This window comes from Melanotaenia boesemani, chromosome 24, assembly GCF_017639745.1.
Source record: "Melanotaenia boesemani isolate fMelBoe1 chromosome 24, fMelBoe1.pri, whole genome shotgun sequence".
NCBI classification, from domain to species: domain Eukaryota; kingdom Metazoa; phylum Chordata; class Actinopteri; order Atheriniformes; family Melanotaeniidae; genus Melanotaenia; species Melanotaenia boesemani.
Genome location: NC_055705.1, coordinates 14,759,902 through 14,779,908, shown reverse-complemented (window position 1 = coordinate 14,779,908; position 20,007 = coordinate 14,759,902). Strand labels below are relative to the sequence as shown.

At 41.3% G+C, this 20,007-nt stretch overlaps 1 protein-coding gene across 3 annotated transcripts in view; it reads left to right on the top strand.

Moving 5' to 3' along the window:
- The window catches only part of LOC121635506 (histone deacetylase 4-like), a 66,829-nt gene that overhangs the window by 1,455 nt on the left and 45,367 nt on the right, over positions 1-20,007 (top strand). For all 3 annotated transcript variants that reach the window (XM_041978710.1, XM_041978708.1, XM_041978709.1), the window contains exons 2-3: positions 1,619-1,932; positions 17,117-17,185. In XM_041978710.1, the coding sequence (XP_041834644.1) occupies positions 1,911-1,932; positions 17,117-17,185 (91 nt within the window). In that variant the 5' untranslated portion in view covers positions 1,619-1,910. The remainder of the gene's footprint in view (positions 1-1,618; positions 1,933-17,116; positions 17,186-20,007) is intronic.

Here is a 20,007-nt window from a genome sequence, read left to right as displayed (position 1 = left end):
TGAGACCTCAGCTAACACACACAAGGGCGTGAACATGCACGCTAACTCCCCCCACACACCAACCTCGTGCCTGGGCAGTTTTACCCCCTTTCTATTTGTAGTGGTTGCTTTAGGCCCGAGCTGTGATTACATCTGACACTTACGCTCTGGGTATGAAGAATTCAGGTTACTCCCCCAAAAACAAAGAAAACTACAATCATTTATTAGTAGAAGCAGCACCACAACCAATCACACACTTATAAAAACAACAACAAAAAAAAGAGAAAAAAGCTGTTCCTAAACAAATAGAGGAATCAATGTTTCCTGCTCAGTGAAATTCATATGGATGAGAGAAATACGTCTGTTTTACCCATTTCTACAGTGAAGATAGTGCAGCACTTAATATTTTTGAGCACCAAGGTTAAAAAAAATGTGCAGGGCAAGCAATTTATCGCCTGATTGGTTTACAGCTTTTTGCTTTCTGTGGTCTTCAATTACCATGGCAACAGCTTTCTACCTTTAATAACCAAGTAATGCAATTGAATTGGCAACAGTGAAAAACAGAAACATATAAGATGATTATAAAAATAGAAATATTTTTATGTTGCTGAGTGGCCCTCAGGTGTTCTAATACTGGTGTACTCTCATTTGGACAGTTTGAGAACTGAAACCTGGGATTAAAGCCCAATCCCAGTTCCTCCCTTTGGCCCCACCCCTCTGTTTTCAAGAGATAGCTTTGCCTTTTCTTTTGGAGCTCAAAAAGTAGTTGTCATATATAGATAGCTAGACGAGCACTGCTTTTTGATTCCTAAAAGAAAAGAGCTGTGGGATAGTTTGATTTGGATCGAATAAGCTTAAGGGTTCCCACCAAAGAACAACATCTTTGAGGGTTATTTCTCAGGTGGCCAGTAGAAGAGTTAGAATCAGGTTGTTTTTCCTCAATTTTTTTTTATATTTACAATTTTTTCTACTTTTTAAATGGTGGCATCCAATTTTGGGCTTGTGCAATCATCACACAGTTGTTTTTCTGTCCCAACACAGCTACTTTGATTCAGTCAATCACTGAATGGTCGCCTTAAAAACAATAAGGGAAGCCGGAACCAGTAGTTATGAGAACTAAAGTTCCTGCCCTTGAAAAGTGCCTCTTCAGCAGCCATAAACTAAGGCTGGAAGGGCATTTGGATAAGGCATCTTCCAAAACAGACTGTAATGTAAATATGCACAATGTTTTTAGCTATTATTCCTTTTTCAGCGCTTCAAACTTCATGAAATTTAAGCCACAGTTTGCAAAGAGGAAACAATAAAAGAATGCATTTTATTAAAGGATCAATAATGCATTTTTTAAAAGAACAAAAATATTAGATGTCGAACTGCATACACCTGTCACCATTTTTACATGCAAAGCTGATTTCTTCACTTTTGCGTCACTGAAAGATCAAAACCACGAATGACAAGAAAATGTGAGACATTTAAATGATACTTCTGCCTAACTTTTTTAGTTCCTGGTACTAGTTCTTATCCTTCAACATAGCTGTTTTCTCAGATGTAAGATCCATGTACCATCTATAAAAGTCTCCTGGTGTTGTTTTCTTAGAAGTTCTGATTTTTAAAGAGTAATGTTTTCTGTTTTGCCTTACAGGTGCTAATCGGAGTAGCCAAATCATTATGCTAATGGAGATTGGCTGCTGCTGGCGGACGTCTGCTACCTGTTTCCTGTATGATCGTGTGGTGTTGGATCAGCCTGAGCACTCTTACACATTTGAGGTCACACTCCCAGACATCCACAGTTTTGGAAGGGTAACAGCCCTCCTCATAAATTACACCTGCACCTGAACACATCCACTCACATTTATTCTGCAATAGACACATAAACTGTGCCAGGTGCTTTCTAGTTGTGCTGTGTGGACACCCACCTGACTGACCTGTCAGCGATGACATCACACAGTCACCAAGGTAAGACCTTTGTCAAAAGCATCATATGCAATACTATGCTAATGACCACTAATTTTTTATATTTTCTTTTTTCCTGGAGATACATAAAGACAAGAGGGGTGGTTCATGGTCCATGCATCTAGTTGATGTTGGCTTTTTCTTAAAGAAGCAAATATTTTTTGTGTTTTAGGATATTATTGAAGCATTTTTAACCCGATTGCACTAACAGTCTAGGAAGCAACAACAATCATGAAGAACTGCAGATGGGATTTTGTAGCGTTTTCTCCATCAATGTCAGTGTGCTGCTGGAGCACACTGGGAATCTCCAACAAAATTTGTTAGTGTCACCCGTGGAGTAATGAGAATTTAGCTCCTCGGTGCAGTCACACCAGGGGAAATCTGTCTAGTGTTTCATCTGCCGTGTTGATAAATGCCAACATTTTGATTAGGAGCAGAGACGGATCGAGGCTTGCTAAAATGCAATAAAACATTTTAATCTGGTCTTATGACTGGTAATGGGCTTAATTCAATATGAATGAGCTCCAGAGTGTGAGAGGGAAAGTCCATAAGATCATCTCATTAAGAGTCTGCTTTAGTCTTTGACACCTAATCAAGCTCAGTTTAGAAGCTTTGGCTTGTGTTTTAGTGAGCTGATAAATTATTCGGTAAGCAGCTGGCAGATGAAAAACCTCGCCTCCTGTCCCGGTCGCTGTGGTACCTGACAGTGTTGACCATGTTTACTTTGTACACCTGGGAGTGTGTGCAGTATTTATATCACAGCTGAGGCAACCATCGAGCCCCAAGGGATTTGGAGTGAGCTGCAGCCTCGGCCAGCGTCCTCAACCCTCTAACATCTCCAACGCTCGCACACCTGAACGCACCACACAGGGTGGAGTGGATACCTTGCACTTTAGTCTGCATGTGGTGCTGTTAAAGCTGTATATATACCTCTTCCCAAGTAAGTGCAAGCGCATTATATTGTTAGATCAACCTCAGATTAGAGTGGCTCAACGGTTACCATTAGACAGCCTGTTCCAGTGCCTTTACAGATCACTCGTCTCTGTTTCAAGCAGGAGCTACTAACAGATCAAAACTGAATACTGTACTTATCTTCAGAATTTAATAGTAATCTCCGCTAACATACGCCCGCTTGTTTCAGAGAAGTTGGTGAACGAGCAAGTTTACGACTGTATTGCATCACCTCCTCTTTTAACAACACTAAGCTTTAAGGAACTGAGGCCAGTAACTAGTTTAGAAGTGAAATGTTTTCCCAGCTGCTCTACCCTGCCGACAGGCCCATTTGAGACCTGCAGCATACTGTTGTAAAGTGTGCAGAATGAGGTTTGGCATCATCTGGCTGAAATAAGCAAGTTCTTCCCGGAAAGGGATGTTGTCTGGGTGGCAGCGTGTTTTGCTCCAAAACCTGTTTATATCATGAGTATTAATGTGTGCACATGTTGCTGATTTGCATGCAGATGACAGCCTGCAATGCATGGGCAAAGGATGTAGTGTCCATGGTTTCTTGTAACCATTATTTAATTATTTATCTTTAGGAATACTTAAGTCATAATAGTCAAATAAGTCTGACTATTATGCTTGTTTGCAGTTGTGTACAAATGAAAAGTCCAGCCATGTTGCTCCTGATTTTGCTTCATGAAATGAACACTCACACTCATCAGCCACTTTTTTAGGTCCACCTTGCTAGTACTGTGCTGATTCCATAGATGCTTCTGTAATAACAAAAAACATAAGTATAGTATAGTCTACACTGAATGGCACGGGGTCAATTTTTGTTTGTTTGGAACCAGACTGGGTCATACGCCTCTGCTGTCTGTTTATCCTACCATCAGTCAAAATAAATGAGACGGATTGATGTTACCTGTCTTAACCAATTTCGTCTTTTAAAGCTCACAGTGGCTGTTTTATTCCCAGTCCTGAATATTTTAATGACACCTACTCTACGTAATGATCTGCTCTGCAGGAAACCTTGCCTGACTACATCTGTGCATGTTAAATTGATATGAGGTGAACTCAGGGACACACATTACTCCTGAACTCATGCAGCTTTTTATTTTAGCCTTTATTTATTTTATTGATTATTTCATAACCATATTTATTATTCCATATTTGAACTAAATAGGATTGAAGGGAACCCCTGATGTTCCAACATCAGCATTAACACTTAAACCTTGTATCAAAATGGAAGTCACTTCTCCATAATTCAGCAACAGTGCTCCACATTTTCTCTCTCTATACCTGATTGTACCTGCCTGCAGCACCAAAGGACTCAGAGTGACGTCTGTTTCCGGCCTAGCAGCACCTGTCATTCTCCTCTTCTTCAGATCACCTTATCATAACCTTATCACCTCTGCTTCTGTTTTCTGGTTGATTCTTAGATGTTAAAAAGGAGGTTTGTGGTCTTCCCACACATCAAACTGAGCGTCACTGCTGTTCAGTCCAGCCTGTCTGGCACCAAAAACCACGCCACGTTCAAAGTCAGTTAAATCCTCTTTCTTCCCCATTAACGTTCTCCGCTCCTCGCCAGAAGCGGTGCTGCACCAAGAATTAATGCAGGAGAGGAGGAGACACCCAGCAAAGAAGAAAACTCGTTCATCTATTGGTTAATCCAAGACAACTTCTGTTTCTAATACATATAGATCCTAGCGGTCTTCGGTTGACCATATTTCTATCAGAACTTTGACCACGTTCTTCAACGTCTGACCATTTCTCCCATCCAGAACCGCCTGTTGTCCAAAATGCACTTATGTTTTGGTTGTGTTGTTTACCCACAATGCCGTTAACTGACCCACAATGCACTTTGCTTTGTAGTAGGGCTGGGCGATATGGCCTAAAAATAAAATCTCAGATTTTTTATAACCAAATCCGATTTTAATCGATTATTTTTCTTTTACAAAACATAAATAAACTTATTAAAAACATTTATTTATTTATATAAATGAACGCCAGCAAAAATAAAGCATATAATGTCATAATTTTCCACCATATAAACGACTTCATATCTTACATAGAAATATGCAACACAACTGCATCCGTGATCTCTTTCCATCTGGGTCCTTATCATACAGGATCCACTGCAGAAATAATTCCCCTGATGAAGGTTGTCTCTTAATGAGAGTTTGTGGGCTAAAGATGACTTCTGCATCTCATAGAGAGCAGCATTTCTCATTGCAGCTATACGCACAGCTAAATCCCAGGCGTGAGTGAAGGGTCACTTCACTGAAAATCTGTCAAACATTGTTCTGGTGTGGAGGGAGAGCTAAGTCTGCTGCTAACTATGGAAAAAAAAAATCCCGATTTTCATAAAAATAAATCACCAGAAATGGAAAATTTGATTTATCGATTTTATCGATTAATCGCCCAGCCCTACTTTGTAGTCCACTTCCTGTATTTTGTCCACTTGAAGCAAGAAATTATACATTATATCCTCTTTTCTGACAACAAGCCAAACATTAACCAGTTTAGCCCCCCTCCCCTCTTTTTTATGTCTTTTAAAAAATTTTATTTCCTGTGCAGCTCTTAGTTACCTTTCATCTCCACAGTTTGCTAGGCTGTCACCTTTGTTAGCGCTCCTCTCAATAAAACAAAAATGATCCTTTGTGTTAGAGCAAGACATGTGATTCATACCTTCATCTGCTCTTTCTCCCAGCCTTGTTTGAAAAGCCTCTAGAGGAGTCGATCGGGCCCTCAGACGGAGGTTCCTCAGAGAGCTGCCGAGTTTGAACTGATGTTTGAGTGACAGCTTAGAGACACACTTGTTGGATGGCAGACAGGAGACATTTAAGGAAAACAAATGTGCAACAATTTGACTTTGAGGCACTTGTCAGGCTTGTCTGATGTCTTCCTTTTTTCATTTATGATGGTGATTTTTGCAGACAGGAGAACATCGGGGTGAGCAGTTTGATGCGTTTAATCAGACATCAGTTCAGACTTAAGGAAGCTTTAAACAGCTGAATTGATTCTCATCGTTCTTGTATTAGCAGTGTGATCCAAACTTTTCTGAGCTAACTTTGCACATTTATTCCAGTCAACCACCAGCCTCCTGAGTAAAGCCTTTAGTTTATGTATGTGCCCCCCCTCACATGTCGCTTGCAGCAGCTCTGGTGGATGTTTGCGAGCGTGCGTGCCTGTGTATGTGCCATTTTTGTAATCTGTAAATGAGCTTACTAGAACGCACATTTTTTTTGATCCAGGACTTACTCATTTTCTTTATTACAGCAGCAGTTGGGATTTTTAGATTAAATATAATTTTTTCATAAATCTCTTCCCAGAAAATGGAAATATAAAACGCTTTGTCGGGTTATTATTTCTCAGAACAAAAGGGGGGCCAGGCTGAAAAGACCTCACATCGGTTTTCGGCGGCCTATGGGCAAACAGGCGGCAGGGTTTGCACAGGAGGGATTTTTCTGAGAGTTTTTCTTTTGTTGCACTTTAGAAATTTGTTTTACCTTCGCGCTTAGCAAAGAGCAAACATGTCAAGCATGTGATGGTTTATTGAAATGTCACACTGTGGATTAATTGCAGTCATTTATAGTAGTTAGGTTAAATTTGTGTTTTTTAAATAAAAAAAAGTGATCTTGCAGTGGAAATTCCATTTTAGATCATTAATAAGAGAATTTTTGTGACATGAGGATAAATGTCAAACTAGCAGCAAAGTATTATTTAAAGTAACTGCATTTCACAAGTTAATGATTGTCCTCAGTTTGTGATTCATTTACACTTTAGCAGTTTATTTTAAAACTCATTATCCTTTACTCAGAATTGCCTGAACTCAAGGTTCTTTCCCTCCCAATGCTTCGACTTGTGGTTGCCTTCACTTTCCACACTCTTATCACCTCCTGTTGGTGGTCTGGGTCTCCCTCTATCTCCAGTCAGAGCCTTCACAAACCACATATTGGAAAAAAGGCAAAATTAGAAAAGCAGTTGCTCATGCAAATATCTGATATCATTGTAATTGCTCATATTTAGCTGATAAAGATAAAGGTACCGACAATTATTTGTTTCCTTCTTAGTCAGAAGTGCACTGGCTTTCCAGGAAAGTCTGCATGGTGTGCACGAGTCCGAGCTGTGGCTGCACGTGTGTTGCACACATACAGACACCATGAGGCCAGTGAGAAGCTGCTATGCAAGTGTCATGTCCCGTATTCGTGGCTGATCAGGTTGAACTTTAAATGATTGTATGTTAGAAAATTAAAAATTAACACATTCCCTGAATGCTATCAAAAGTGAGGGCTGCCGTGGGATATAAACCGGTGCTCAGATTAGATTTATACTGCTTTATTGTGCAGGGTCTGTGTGGGTGTGAGCGCCTTTTATGGCTCTGAACTGGTGAACTTGACACAATGCTCCTTTCCTCGAAGACTCAGTATCTAGGTTACAAGTGCCTTTTTCTAGGTTTATTCAGCTTGAAAACAACACGCATAAATGACAAATATAACCAGCTAAAAAAGCATTAATGAGGAATGTCAAGATATTGTTTGGACATCATTTTTATTTTTGTCCTCAGATGTGCAGATATGTGGCGTTGCATTTGCAGATTTACATCTTTTGTGACAAACTCCTGCATTAATCAAGATTATATTTATTTACAGATAAAAATGGAATTCCAGTGATTTAAAAGTCAAGCTACTTTTATTTCATTGGGAATTTAAACAAAAAAACTTAGCTCTAATTCGACATATTCAGAATTTTCTGTTGTTGTTTGGCATTTTGAGGTTGAAGCTACAGTGATACTTAATGAGAAATTGAGATGATTTTATGTGATGTAGGAAACTGTTTTCTGGTTTAATTCAGCACTGTTCAAAAACTACATGTCCCATACCGACCATCTGAATAAGTTCTAACAACAGGAGGTCGTCATAACCTGCTTAACAGATTGGATTCATTCCCAGAATTTATTAGAGTGCATTAGTTTATCTCATAGACATAAAATCATTTGTGCATTCAGAACCGCAATTTTCCGCAGAAACAAACAAAAACTTAATAACAAAATGTTGTTTCAGCTTTTTTGATCATTTGAACTTTTGAACTTGATAAAATGATGAAATCTATAATAATGCTTTGTGGTGGTGGTGCGGGGCTCATGGTGGGACCAGGGTTGGTGGCACTGGCTCTGGGCTGGGCGGGCTCCTCTGGAGTGGGCTGGGAGGCAGGCCTTGGGCCCTGGTGTCAGGGGGCTGCCCATCCTCCTCCCTCTGCTGCCCCGTTACATTTGCATGATCACTGATCACCGATCATCGTTGTCTGATGGGTTCAGTCACCAACAACTACGGTTCTGTTATGTTTTTTCTTTGTGATGTTTTTGTTGTTGTGGTTCTTTTTTTCCCAGCTTGTCTGTCTTTTTATAGGTGCTCCTGATGATTGTAAGCTTTGTTTTTCTTGAAGATGCTGCAGGTGGTTTTCAGTTGCCTTTCAGGTGTAGCTGCTGGCTGTCTGGTTTTTCTTGTTTAGATCGAACAGCTGATACTCTTACTTTCTATCTGGTGTATCCTTGTTTCTTAACTCTCTTTTTCTTTTTTTACTTCTGTTTACTCTCCTTTATTTTGCCCCCACCCATCTTGTCAGGTCCAGCATTAACATGTAAATTCAGCAACAAACAAATTTAAAAATAAAGAATAATGCTTAATTATCAAGAGGGGCTTTATATCTATAAAGCTCCTCTTGGCAAAGCAAATTTGTTCTTCACAACACAGCAGCCAGACCACCATTCTGCTTGCAACAATGCTGGACAGGATAGTGTAAAAAAATCTATCATTTAATACATTTAAATGTCTGAGTAGCTTAACCTCATCAGATCATGTGAGCTGAAGCTGGAGACGGTCATCACTGTTCCTCTGCTTAACATGAGCACTAGTGTTGCCTCTGTTTCGTTCTATGTATCAGCTGGACATGCATGTAGCTGCCATTTTTTACTCTTTTTGAGTGGAATTACTGAGTTGTTTAGTAATGAAAACAGGCTGAAAGTAGAGTTAGGATACATTTGGGGAGCAGGGTTACAGTTGGTTCATGCATACCGTTTTTGTGTTTTGGTTTTGACTGATCAAATGTGAGACCATCATGATGGTTGTAGTATTTTTTCATCTTGCTAGTGCATGATTCTTTGCTCCCCAGATTTATCCAGTTTGTTTTGGTGAATAACTCCATTATCTTCTTGTGGATGGGACAAGGCTAGTGGTTCAGTTAAACGGCCAAATCAAGATATAAAGTAACTGTGAATGTAACTGTGCCAAATGAGACGTTCCCACAAAACACCTCCCACTCAAAATTGGTTTTGTCGGCTTTTTTCCAAGTTGCTGCAGGGCATCTTTTTGACTTGCAAAAGAGATGCCTATAAAAAACCTCTTCCCTGTTTTTTAAATTATTTCTTCAAGATAAATACCAAGCACAAAATACTTTCTCTATTTTAAAAAAAAAAAGGTCTAATAGACTAATATTCCCAAAATTTCCAGATTGTTTTTTTTTCATGTACTATGAAGAAACTCCCTTTGGTCTGAAGGCCGGACTCTCGTTAGATCTGTAAACAGTTAACATGCGTCCTGTCCCACTTTTTAGAAGACTGACGTCCTAATGATCTTTCAGCCACTATAACATAAACCTATTATTCTTATTCAAAAGTAAGTAAGACATAAAGAGGAAGTAAACCTGTTTGGTGAGATTGTAATCTTGCTCATTTGTTATTTTCTACACACCAGTTTAAAACCGGCTCTGCTGCAGGTTTTCTGTGTGTGTGTGTAACTGTGAGTACGCTCTTACTATCTGGTCAGTAGGGAATTTTGGCAGGAATGCCGAGGGACTGCTGCTGACGTAAACCACAATACAGGCAAAGCAGTGGCATGCACACATATACTCTGCTGTAGGGTTTTCCTCCCCCTCGTTGCTGTGGGTTATTTGACTCGAGGGAGGCAGAGCGGGTGCTGTAGTTTACTGTATAAGCTGCCTTTGCTTACATCAGCCATGTAAAACCTTTTGGATTGATGCTTTGTTGTCCCTGCTTGTCCCCACAGCCTTTCCCGGCTACATTCTAGGTTGTTGTTTGACCATGTTCATGTGGGTGGGCACTAATACAACTCCTGGCTGTCTTGCATTGTTGCTCACCATACATGCAAAATAAAAAAAAATAAAAAATCGATTATTTTTGTTTTCTAATCTTTGGATGTGATGGCTCATTTTCACCTCCACCTTTTGAACCGTTTTGGTCTTGCCTCTTGGTTTTGACAAACATTGCAGTACTGTATACACACAGATCTCAGATTGGTATAAGTCTATATTGTGGATTTACTTTTTATTTCACTTGCCAGATACTATTAAGCAGTGACATGGAGATGTAAGGAACTGACTTGTGACTGAAAGGTTAGTGTCTGCTGCTGGGAAATAGTGAATGAGAGGAAGGAAAAGCCTTTCTGCAGTAGATGTGAATGCGAGATGAAACTTTATAGATGTTTATGCTTTAAATGTACATTTCTCTCGCCCTGCTTTCCGTCCTCAAGTGCCTTTAAGTGATCTCTTTTCATCCTCTTGTCTAAATGCATGCAAAATATACATCCCACCACTTAAATCCAGGGGTGAAAGGGTTAAAAGCTTTCACTGCAATAAAGAGGGCCCGGCTTATCCCTGAGACTATTTTTAGAAACACACACACACCAGATATGCGCACGTGCATGCATGGCGAACAAACAATCATTATTTTTGGTCTCCTGCTTTGATTCTCCTCTTCGTGATTGAGCGGTTTGTTGCCGTGTGGATAAAAATTGCTCACAGGATGGGAGCATGCGCCACACAAACGCTGTCTCTTTTGTGATAGGCGCACATGCCTCATCGTGGGTAATTTCAGGCCTTGATGTCATTGTCTGCCGTCCACTTGTGCTAACATGCTGTTTCTGACCTTAAAAAAGCAAATTGCTAAAATTGTGGCAGATTGCACAATACTCCTCTGCGGCATGTTCCCACAATGCCGCACCCACTCTGCCTTGCTGAACCCAGTGAACAGAGATGAGGTTCTTGCCAGCCAGACAGTTCGTCAGCCCTGTCCTCCCATGTGCCACAACTTGGCTGAACAGTCCATCAGAGGACAAACCCAGGGGGTCTCTTGTGCAACTGTTGGACCCAAACATGCACAAGCTCCACTTTGTCCTTGTGCAAGCGATGCACAGCACCCACCACATTCTGCTGCAACCACTATCCTCCATAAACAAACACCCAATCATGGCATTTATACATGTTGATGTCCGGGTACATTAGAAAAGCCTTGTTTTTAATTGGTGTTGGGACAAAGAGAGCGAACATGAGCTAATGAAAGGAAAGGGCACATCTTTGGTCTCTGCGTCTTTTGTCTAGTCCCAGCCGAGAAACGGGATACACTGTGTTCTGCCAACAAGCTGTCAGCATCAATTATGGTTTACACGGCTGCCTCGAAGCCCTCACCTTGTGGCTTCTGACATGGTGCTGGACACAAAGTATGGATGTCTGGTCAGGGCATCAGGGAAATACTACTATTATGCAAAGGTATTAGAGAATGATCTTTGCAGAAACATAAAATATATGAGTCATTGCAAAATATGCCAGATCCTAAACAGTGCTCTGCCCTTAGAGGCAGTGGTGTCTGGCAGCATGTTGTCAGCAGAACATTATAAGTTATGAGACAGAGCCTTCATTGATCAGATGTGCTTGTCCGGCACATCCAGATGCTTGAATGAATTGAGATCTGGAAGATTTGGATTCTTAAGCAACACTTTGAAGCCCTTGTGGTGGTCCTCAAACTAAAAAATAAAAGGCCTTCACCATCAGGGAACTTTTTCCATAAAGGGATGTACTTGGTATGTTTAGGTAGGCTGTACATAACTTCTCAAAGTTACATGCACATGACTGGAGGACCAGAGGTTTCCCAGTGGAAAACTGCCCAAAGCATCACACTCCCTCTGCTGGTTTGCCTTCTTTACATAGTTCTTCCTGGCACCATGTCTTCCCAAAGGTGTATGATGAATGCTAATCCTGATTTATTTAATCATACCAGATCTCTGAATGGTCAAGTTCTAACACTGACATACCCATTTTAGGTGCTTTTATTATTGGACGTTGGTCAGTATGGGGAGCCTGACTGGTCTGAGGCTGCACAGCCCCACATACACAAACTTCAATGTGCTTGTGTTTTTTTACACCTTTCTGTTAGAACTAGTATCATCCCTTATTGGACTGAACAACACAGACCAGCCTTTGCTTCCCACATGCTTCACTGAGGCTGTTCTGGCCGTGACCTTGTTCCAGAGCCTCAAGTTGTCCTTCCTTGGAACAATTTGTTAGGTCTGGACCTCTGAAGACTGCAAACTTCTCATAAGAGCTACAGTTGTGCAGGTGATATGACCCACATGTCTAGCCATTACAGTTTAATGCCTTGTCAAAGTCACTCAAATTCTTATGCTTGCCAATTCTCTAACTTCCAATACATCAGTTTCAAGGACAAGTTGTCTGTCTGTATCATGTATCCCACTCACCATTATGCATCTGTAGATAATCAGTGGTTTTCACTTCAGCTATCACTGAAGTAAACTTTAAAAAAAAAGAAGGCACCAAATACTACAGTGCTGTCAAAAGAAAACTTGATGCAACACAGTAATAAAGTAATGTTGTCTCAACTTAAGCATAAGATTCAATATTATATTTAATAATAATAAATAACCATTATTATATGCGACCTTAAACTACATGTAGTTGAACTCGCATGAAGCAAAAATTTTTTTACAGTCTAACATAGAAAACATACTGAAAGTGAAACATTTTAATATTTCATGAAAAATATTAGCATAAATTGGGTTTGATGGTAGCAACACACCTCAAAAAGAGTGGGATGATGAGTGCAAGAAAAAGCTTGAAAAGCAAGTGGCATTAAAAATATACAGGAGTAGGAATGTGTCCCAACTACTTAAGTTGATTAGCAGGAACGTCAGTAACATAATTTTGTAAAAAAAAGGGCACCTAAAAGAGGTAGAGTCTCTTGGATGGGCAGAGGTTTGGCTTCTACAAACTGTGGAGTAATTTTAGAATTGTGTTCCTCCATCTAAAATTGTGTAGACTTTGAATACTTCATCACATATAATCTATACTATAATATTGCATATTAACATTTCCATGATCAGTAACCCTTTGAACACTGTGCCTATTTTCAAACCTTTGCTTGAAAATTGCATACCCATAATGAAATAAGTATATCTCGGTAACCACTAAGTCTATGAATACCTTTGGACCCGTAGTAAAGGGAAAACTTGTGAGATTTGTTAAGATGTGTAAATATCACATGTTACTGGTGAAGAATAAATAAAGATGGCACAAAGCATCAATGAAAAAAAGTTTCAGTCTTGCCTAAAAACACACATACGAATATAATTGTGGAATTATGCAGCTGTAGTTCTAAACCTCTTTTCAAATCATAATAAAATGTGTTAACATTATCTCTGCTAAGGCCAACTCAGAACTAAATTAGAGAGATTTTAGTAGAGATAGTTCAGGCAAGGTCTTCAGAATGGCTATTTTGGCACAGTTTGGCACCATCTGTTCCCACTGTTCCTCAATTGGGGGGACTTTGGGTTTTAAAATGCTAATATGCATTGTTTCTTATAATTAGATAAATAAAGTAAAAGTAAAGAAATAGCAGGGCATAAGATTATAGTAGGATTCAGAAAATCGGGAGACAGCCCTTTGCGCAAGGCTCAGAGGAACATGATTTTGTAATAGAGATCACTGCATGGGCTCAGGAACATTTCCAGAAATCACTCTGTGAACACAGTTCACCGTGTCATCTCCAAACACAGGTTAAAGCTCTATCATCCAAGGAAGAAGCAAAATGTGAACATGGTACAAAAACACTGCCATCTTCTTTGGGACAAAGCTCATTTAAATGGGCTAAGGCAAAAAAAAAAAGTGTTGAATGTTCAGCAAGGCATTTTTGGAAATGATGGACACTATCTACATTCTACATAACAACCCAAGCTTTTGGCTGAGGGAAGACATGGCAAGGCATGCATATTTCATTCGTTTCAGGCTAACCTGAGGCAGTGAAGTGGGCTGCTCTGAACAGAAACTCACCTCCCATTCTGCTGACCAAGACCTCTGAACTTCCAGTTTGGCTGTCTGGGCATGCGTCATAACACAGCTGTTTAATTATGTTAAAGGCAAATTACAGCACAGGTCACAATAAATAGCAAAGTCTTGATTGCTGAGATTTAACAGTCAGATAATCAGATCACTGTGTTATGAATTGGAGCTCTGCACTCTCGGAGCCTAAGTTATGAATGTGCGAATGAATCTCATTCACACCTCTGTATAAGTCGTGGTTACACTGAATTAAAAATCTAAACAATTATTGTTATAAGTGCTCCCTCCCATGCTTGTTATTTTTCTGATTTTTTTGCAGTACTTGCTGCAGCATCTGTGCATTTTTTTAACATTCTTGGCCCGTTACTTAACCCACCTCATGACTGATGCCTTTTGGATGTGCAACCGACGGGCGCAGTGTAATTACCAATTTCCAACTAATTTTTGATTTTATATTAAATGATGGCATTCACAAAGGAGCACAAAGAAGCACTTAGACACTAAACAAATTGCATTACCACTGTTTTTCCGACTCCACCAGCATGAAATGAGGGTCAGATGCTTGTTTCCGACTGTTCACGGGACTCAAACTGGTGAAGGCTCACACAAGGGTCACCCATTCTCTTTTATCAGTCGCCATGACGTCAGCCGGTGCCCTCGGGAAGCAAATTTGTGACCAAGAGGAAAAGGCTCTTCAAGGAGAGGCGTGTTTGATTAATCGTATTGTTCCTGTCTGGTTCACCTTGCTCACTGGAGTCACCCTGGACGAAGCAGCCAGAACGGAAGTGCACTGAATGTAATGAGGCTGGAGCATCCTTCCTCTCTTTCTCTGTCACTGTCCGTCTTTGTAAACGCCACAGTGGCACAGACAGACGTCTCATTCTCATTTCTCCCAGCATAACAAGGCCTCTGTCAACATACAGAATGCTGTCAATGACAAGACCGGTTCAAACGTCTCCACACTGTACTGCTTTTAGCGGCGGTGGACAGATCTCTCCACCATTTGGTAGCTCATTACTCCTGCAGTCCTCCTTATTCGTAGCACTGATCATAACATACATGTTTTGATGAGCAGTAGCTGCATTAGCTTGAGATGACTGACTCTCTGCCTGAGGGTAGCTGTGGCTATTTATAGCTCCCCGTCTCCTGATGCTTACCCACCGGGACCCAAATGATAGAAGAATGGAGGGAAAGAGGGAGAGAAAGATATGAGGGAAGGAGAAAAGTGGGAGCATGAGGGAGGAGGGGGGAGCTGCTGGGTAACTAGGCTGCATTTAAGATTGATGGGCCCTGTTGCCAAGGTATAGGGCACCTCTTCTCTGCAAGTGTGCAGTGGTTGTTTATGTGGCTTGTTGCTTCTTTTTATCGCTCCCCTTCGTTGTCTGGCCCAGTCTCTTGCTTTGATGTGTGCGTTTGCACACACCTAAGCTCCCTCCACGTGTGTGTCAGGTGTCGACTGTGTGGTTTGGACTGAAAGCTAACACGCTTGGTCTAACTAACCACAAAGACATCTATTGCCCAAATTCACGGTACTTAAGTAGGAGATGTAAAGCTGCTACCGGCAATTTGGGCAAAAACTGGCGTTGAATTACTCCAAAGCCGCAGGTGTCATCACATGCACAGATGCACTTCATTTCCATTGCAAAATGCAGCAGTGTGTCATTTGAATAGGCTCGTCAAGAGATATCAGCTATCACTGATGTGGCTGAGTTTGTTTTGCAGAGGTGTGTGAGGTGCCGGTTCTTGCAGCATTTCCTCACTTTTTACATGAAGTCTGGCTGTGTGCAAATTAATGAAGCCACAGTGTCCTGTGCAATTTGAATGGCATCAGTTTTTAAGATGTTTGTCGGCATTTAATCGTTTCTAGCTGAATAAATCTATTAGATTTCTTTCAATATCACCACCACCTCATAGGGATTTGTGCGTGAGGGTGCAGCCATTCATGCAAGGTGATGCAAGATGAATACAAAATGAACGTGAAAATGCATCTTCCAGCTTCATAGCTAATTAAATGTGTGGCAGTCTGGTCTGCAGAGAATTCCAGAAATAGATCACGGACAGTGAGACACTGCCTGTTTTTCCTCCCTTTTATTCCTCCAAAGGGATTTCACATTGGCTTTTTATCTCACACCCCTAAAAAATAATTGCATGTTTGTTAGCCTTGTGCACAGAATATATATATGGATCAGGTGCTTGTGTTTACTAAAAATACATACATGCACAGAGAAGCTGCGTGTTAGTAGTGACAGATCTGGTTGGAGATGTGTGTTAATTCCAGCCTTTTTTTTTTCCGTCCGTTTTTGTGCCATTTTTTGTTATTTTCCCTCCATCTTTCCATCACCTCATCCTTCTTGCTCCCCCTATCCTCTCTCCCCTCCTTACCTCTTTCTTCTCTCTATCCCCCCAATGCATCCTCCTCCTCCTCTTCATCCTCCACCCCCTCTGCCGCTCTGCTTTTTATAGCCATGTCTTCCCAGGGCTCAGAAGCTACAAAAGCCTTTTCATGTTGCCACTATAATTACAGCCTACACACACACATACACACACATGCACACACATGGACATGCATGCATACATACATACAGACAAACAGAAGAGGAGCATACTGTGTTTTTTGTGTCTGCATGTGTGTGTGTGCTCTGCATGTGCTGTTATACACAAAAGGGTGAGCTATTTTTACCTCTCTCACTCCCTCCTCCTCCTCCTCCTCTTCCTCCTCCTCATCCCTCTCTGCTGCTGCTACTAGCCACATTTTGCTATGCTGAGCACAGTCAGTATCAGTCGAGCCTCAACATCTCACACAAGCACGCACAAGCTGATGAGCGCTCCGCACCCCTCAGAATTCAGGCTTATTTTAGAGCTCTCCTCCAGCCAAGCAGCTCTGCAAATCCACAGCTCGCTCTCTTGCTGATCATGAATCAGGCAGTAGCTCAGGTGGTTGGAGCGGCGGCATGGCATGCGCTCGCTGCGGCGCAGATGACCTGAAGCTTCCCTTCCTCTATTGCTCTGACTGTTTTAACTGCCGATTAGCAGGTCTGCTGCTGGAAGCTCGTCTCAATGTTGCGAACCATTTTTGAAGCGGAATGTTCTCTTTCTCCCACAGAGGGAATCCTGGGAAAGGAGCAGCCTCTCGAGGTTCTCAAGACATCTGCGCTCAACCACATCCCAACAGGTTGGACACTCTTTAAGTGTGTGTGTGCTAGTGAGCATTAGTTGTATAAATCACAGCTTGTGTGTGTGTGTGTGTGTATCTACTGTACGTGATTTCACTACCAACCACATCCTGTGTGACTTTGCATTCATCATTTTTGGATGTTTAATTGTAGTTTTCCTCCTTTTGAAGTGTGCTCACATTTAAACAGTCATTGGTTTGTCTAGTAACAGTTGTTGGATTTAAGAAGAGACCACGCTGGCTCGCACATGTTTTATTTATGCACTGTTCCATTTTGCTGAATGAAAATCCAGCAGTCTGAATGCGCTCTGTTTTTGAGCTTACGTGAGGCTGTTGTCAGTTGTTTCAAGGGGAAGGGCAACTGAAATTTACAGGAAAAACGCAAACTATTGTACATCTTCTCAGTGTAGTGCAGAACAAATCAAAGCTCAGCACAGTTGTTTTATTTCTTGGAATTCTGCTGCTCTTTCAATGAAAATGATGAGTGAAAGTGGTGATATAAATGTGAGGTAATATATGCATAACCCATCTTCTAATTCCATAAGGAGGAAGCTTAAACTGCTCCATGCATTTCAGCTCAGAGAACAAGTTGGATTTTCCCAGACAAAAATAAAAATAGTGAAAGTTTGATTCATGAATTTGCTCTCCATGCTGTTCTGTGGTTTGACACAACACACTGCCTGTTGCTGCTGGAGAACAAATAGACAGCAATTTTTTACTTTCACCCTAAGCATCCTTCCCCTGTGTCAAAGCCTCGCAGGCTTCGCTGTTGTCTCATGTTGTTGGGGTTATGTTCTACATGCCTCTGGCTAGGCTGATAAAATATTGAAATTCACTGGAGTGGCTTCATCAGTTATTCTCAAAATCTGTTGTCTTGGATACGGAGCTGCAAGGGGGCTCCATGTTTTGACCCGGACTGTTTCCAAATCTAGTAACGCGACTTAGAGGGTGCACCTGTTTTGGAGTTTTTAAAATGCACACGGCTGCAATCCTTTGGGCACAATTTTTGATGGTATACTGATAGTAAATTTAAAATGATACCCAGACTTATGATGCTAGTGGATGCAGTGTTGACTTCTTTTCAAAAAGCTTGTGCTCTTTTCGATGCCTCCAACTTTTGCCTCGATTTTTTTTTAACTTTAAATTAGAAATTAAACAATTTTATCAACCAATAAATAAAAAAGAATCTCTAGCAGGAATCCTTGCGCAGCATCTCATATGGACTAGGTGGTGCTTGTGTGCTTTGAATAGGCTTACAATGTGTACTGTGTACTCATTGAGATGAACACAGCTTTGCATTCTCTCTCTCATCCCCTTTTCCTGCGTCAGCCTGGGCAGCGAGGTGTGACATGCTCGATTAAAGCTCCCGTGCAGAAGCTGAGATGGACCTCCGCACGTACTGCACCTCAACCTTCACGCCTCACCTGCCCCAAAGTCTTGTTATGTCTCTTTTTTGAACTCAGCTATATCTTTGCTCCTAAGCTGTGGCGCTGCAGACTGTTTTGTGACGTCATTAAGACGGCGACAAGTAGGAGCTTGCTTTTGGCAGAACAAGACGCGCTGCACCTTCAAACGTTTCCCCCATCATCTCCGCCACGCCCTTCTTATTCTGCTCCATACCCTGTCTCGGCTCTTCAGAAGTTGCAGTAGATCGTAGTGCTGCAGGTTGAAGATCAGAACAAGCTCCTATCTTTTCTCACACTTGGAAAAACTTGCTTGAATCTCATCCTCAAAGACCAGTCAGTAAACCGACTTCATCTCTTTTCCACAATCAACAGATGTGCTACTTGTTGCCTCTCATGTTGGCCTGTGAAACCCTGTGCAGAGTATATCCTCATCTTTTTTTTCATTGCTTTCAAAAAGAAGAACTCAACCTTTTTATCTCTGCTGGGCTCAGTATGATATGTGTTAAGTCTAATGAGTGTGGAGCTCGGGCAGTCAGACCGTGGGATATATACTCGACGAACCGAGCCTCCAATCAGAGACGCCAGCCCTCCGCATTGTCTGGTATAAATAGATTCGCAATTGGAGCCAGAAGAGTTGTGGAGTGCGCCTGAGGGGTTGTAAACAGATTGTGATTTGTTGTGGGGAGATGGAGGAGAGAAAGGTGGGAGGGAGTTGCTGTGTGGGGAAGGACGCAGAGCAGGGCCAGAGGATAGGGCATGAAGGAGGAGGATGAAAGATGTGTTGATTGATGGAACAGATGGGGGGAAAGAAGACACAGACCTTTAATAACTCCATAAATGCAAATCAGAGATGATGGATTCTTATGTGTGGATGATGAATCGTCTTTCAGATTTCCTCTTCCTTCATTTCAAACATAACTAGAGAACAGGAACTGAATGTGTGGTCTCCATTGGTTTCCCTTTGCATTTCCTCTTTGACGTCTGAGCTGAATCAGGCTGCAGATCAAAGACAATTTTTTATTTAAAGCATGTGCCCTCAGTTTGACAAACTGGAACTGAAAAAAGTCTTCATCAAACAGGTAAAGTTGTTAGTTGTGTAATTCTCATGGAAGCTGTCCCGCTCTCCCCTGGGACGGCACGTCTGCCTCTGTTTTGGTTTTGCAGCAAGTGGTCCCTCATTATCCCATATCGAGTGCACATCAGTAAACTAAGGTACACATTTGACGTCAGTGCTTGTAGACGAAGATGTGGTGATATGAGAGTTTATCGTTTTCAAGTAGCAGCCAGGTTTGTTCTAGAGGCTTTGCATGCACTGTAATAGCTCTTTGTTCCTTGCCCGCTTTCTGCCATGCATGGTTAGTTAAGCTTGTACTGTGTGTGTTATGACATTCAAGAGCAGGTTTCTTGATAGTCACT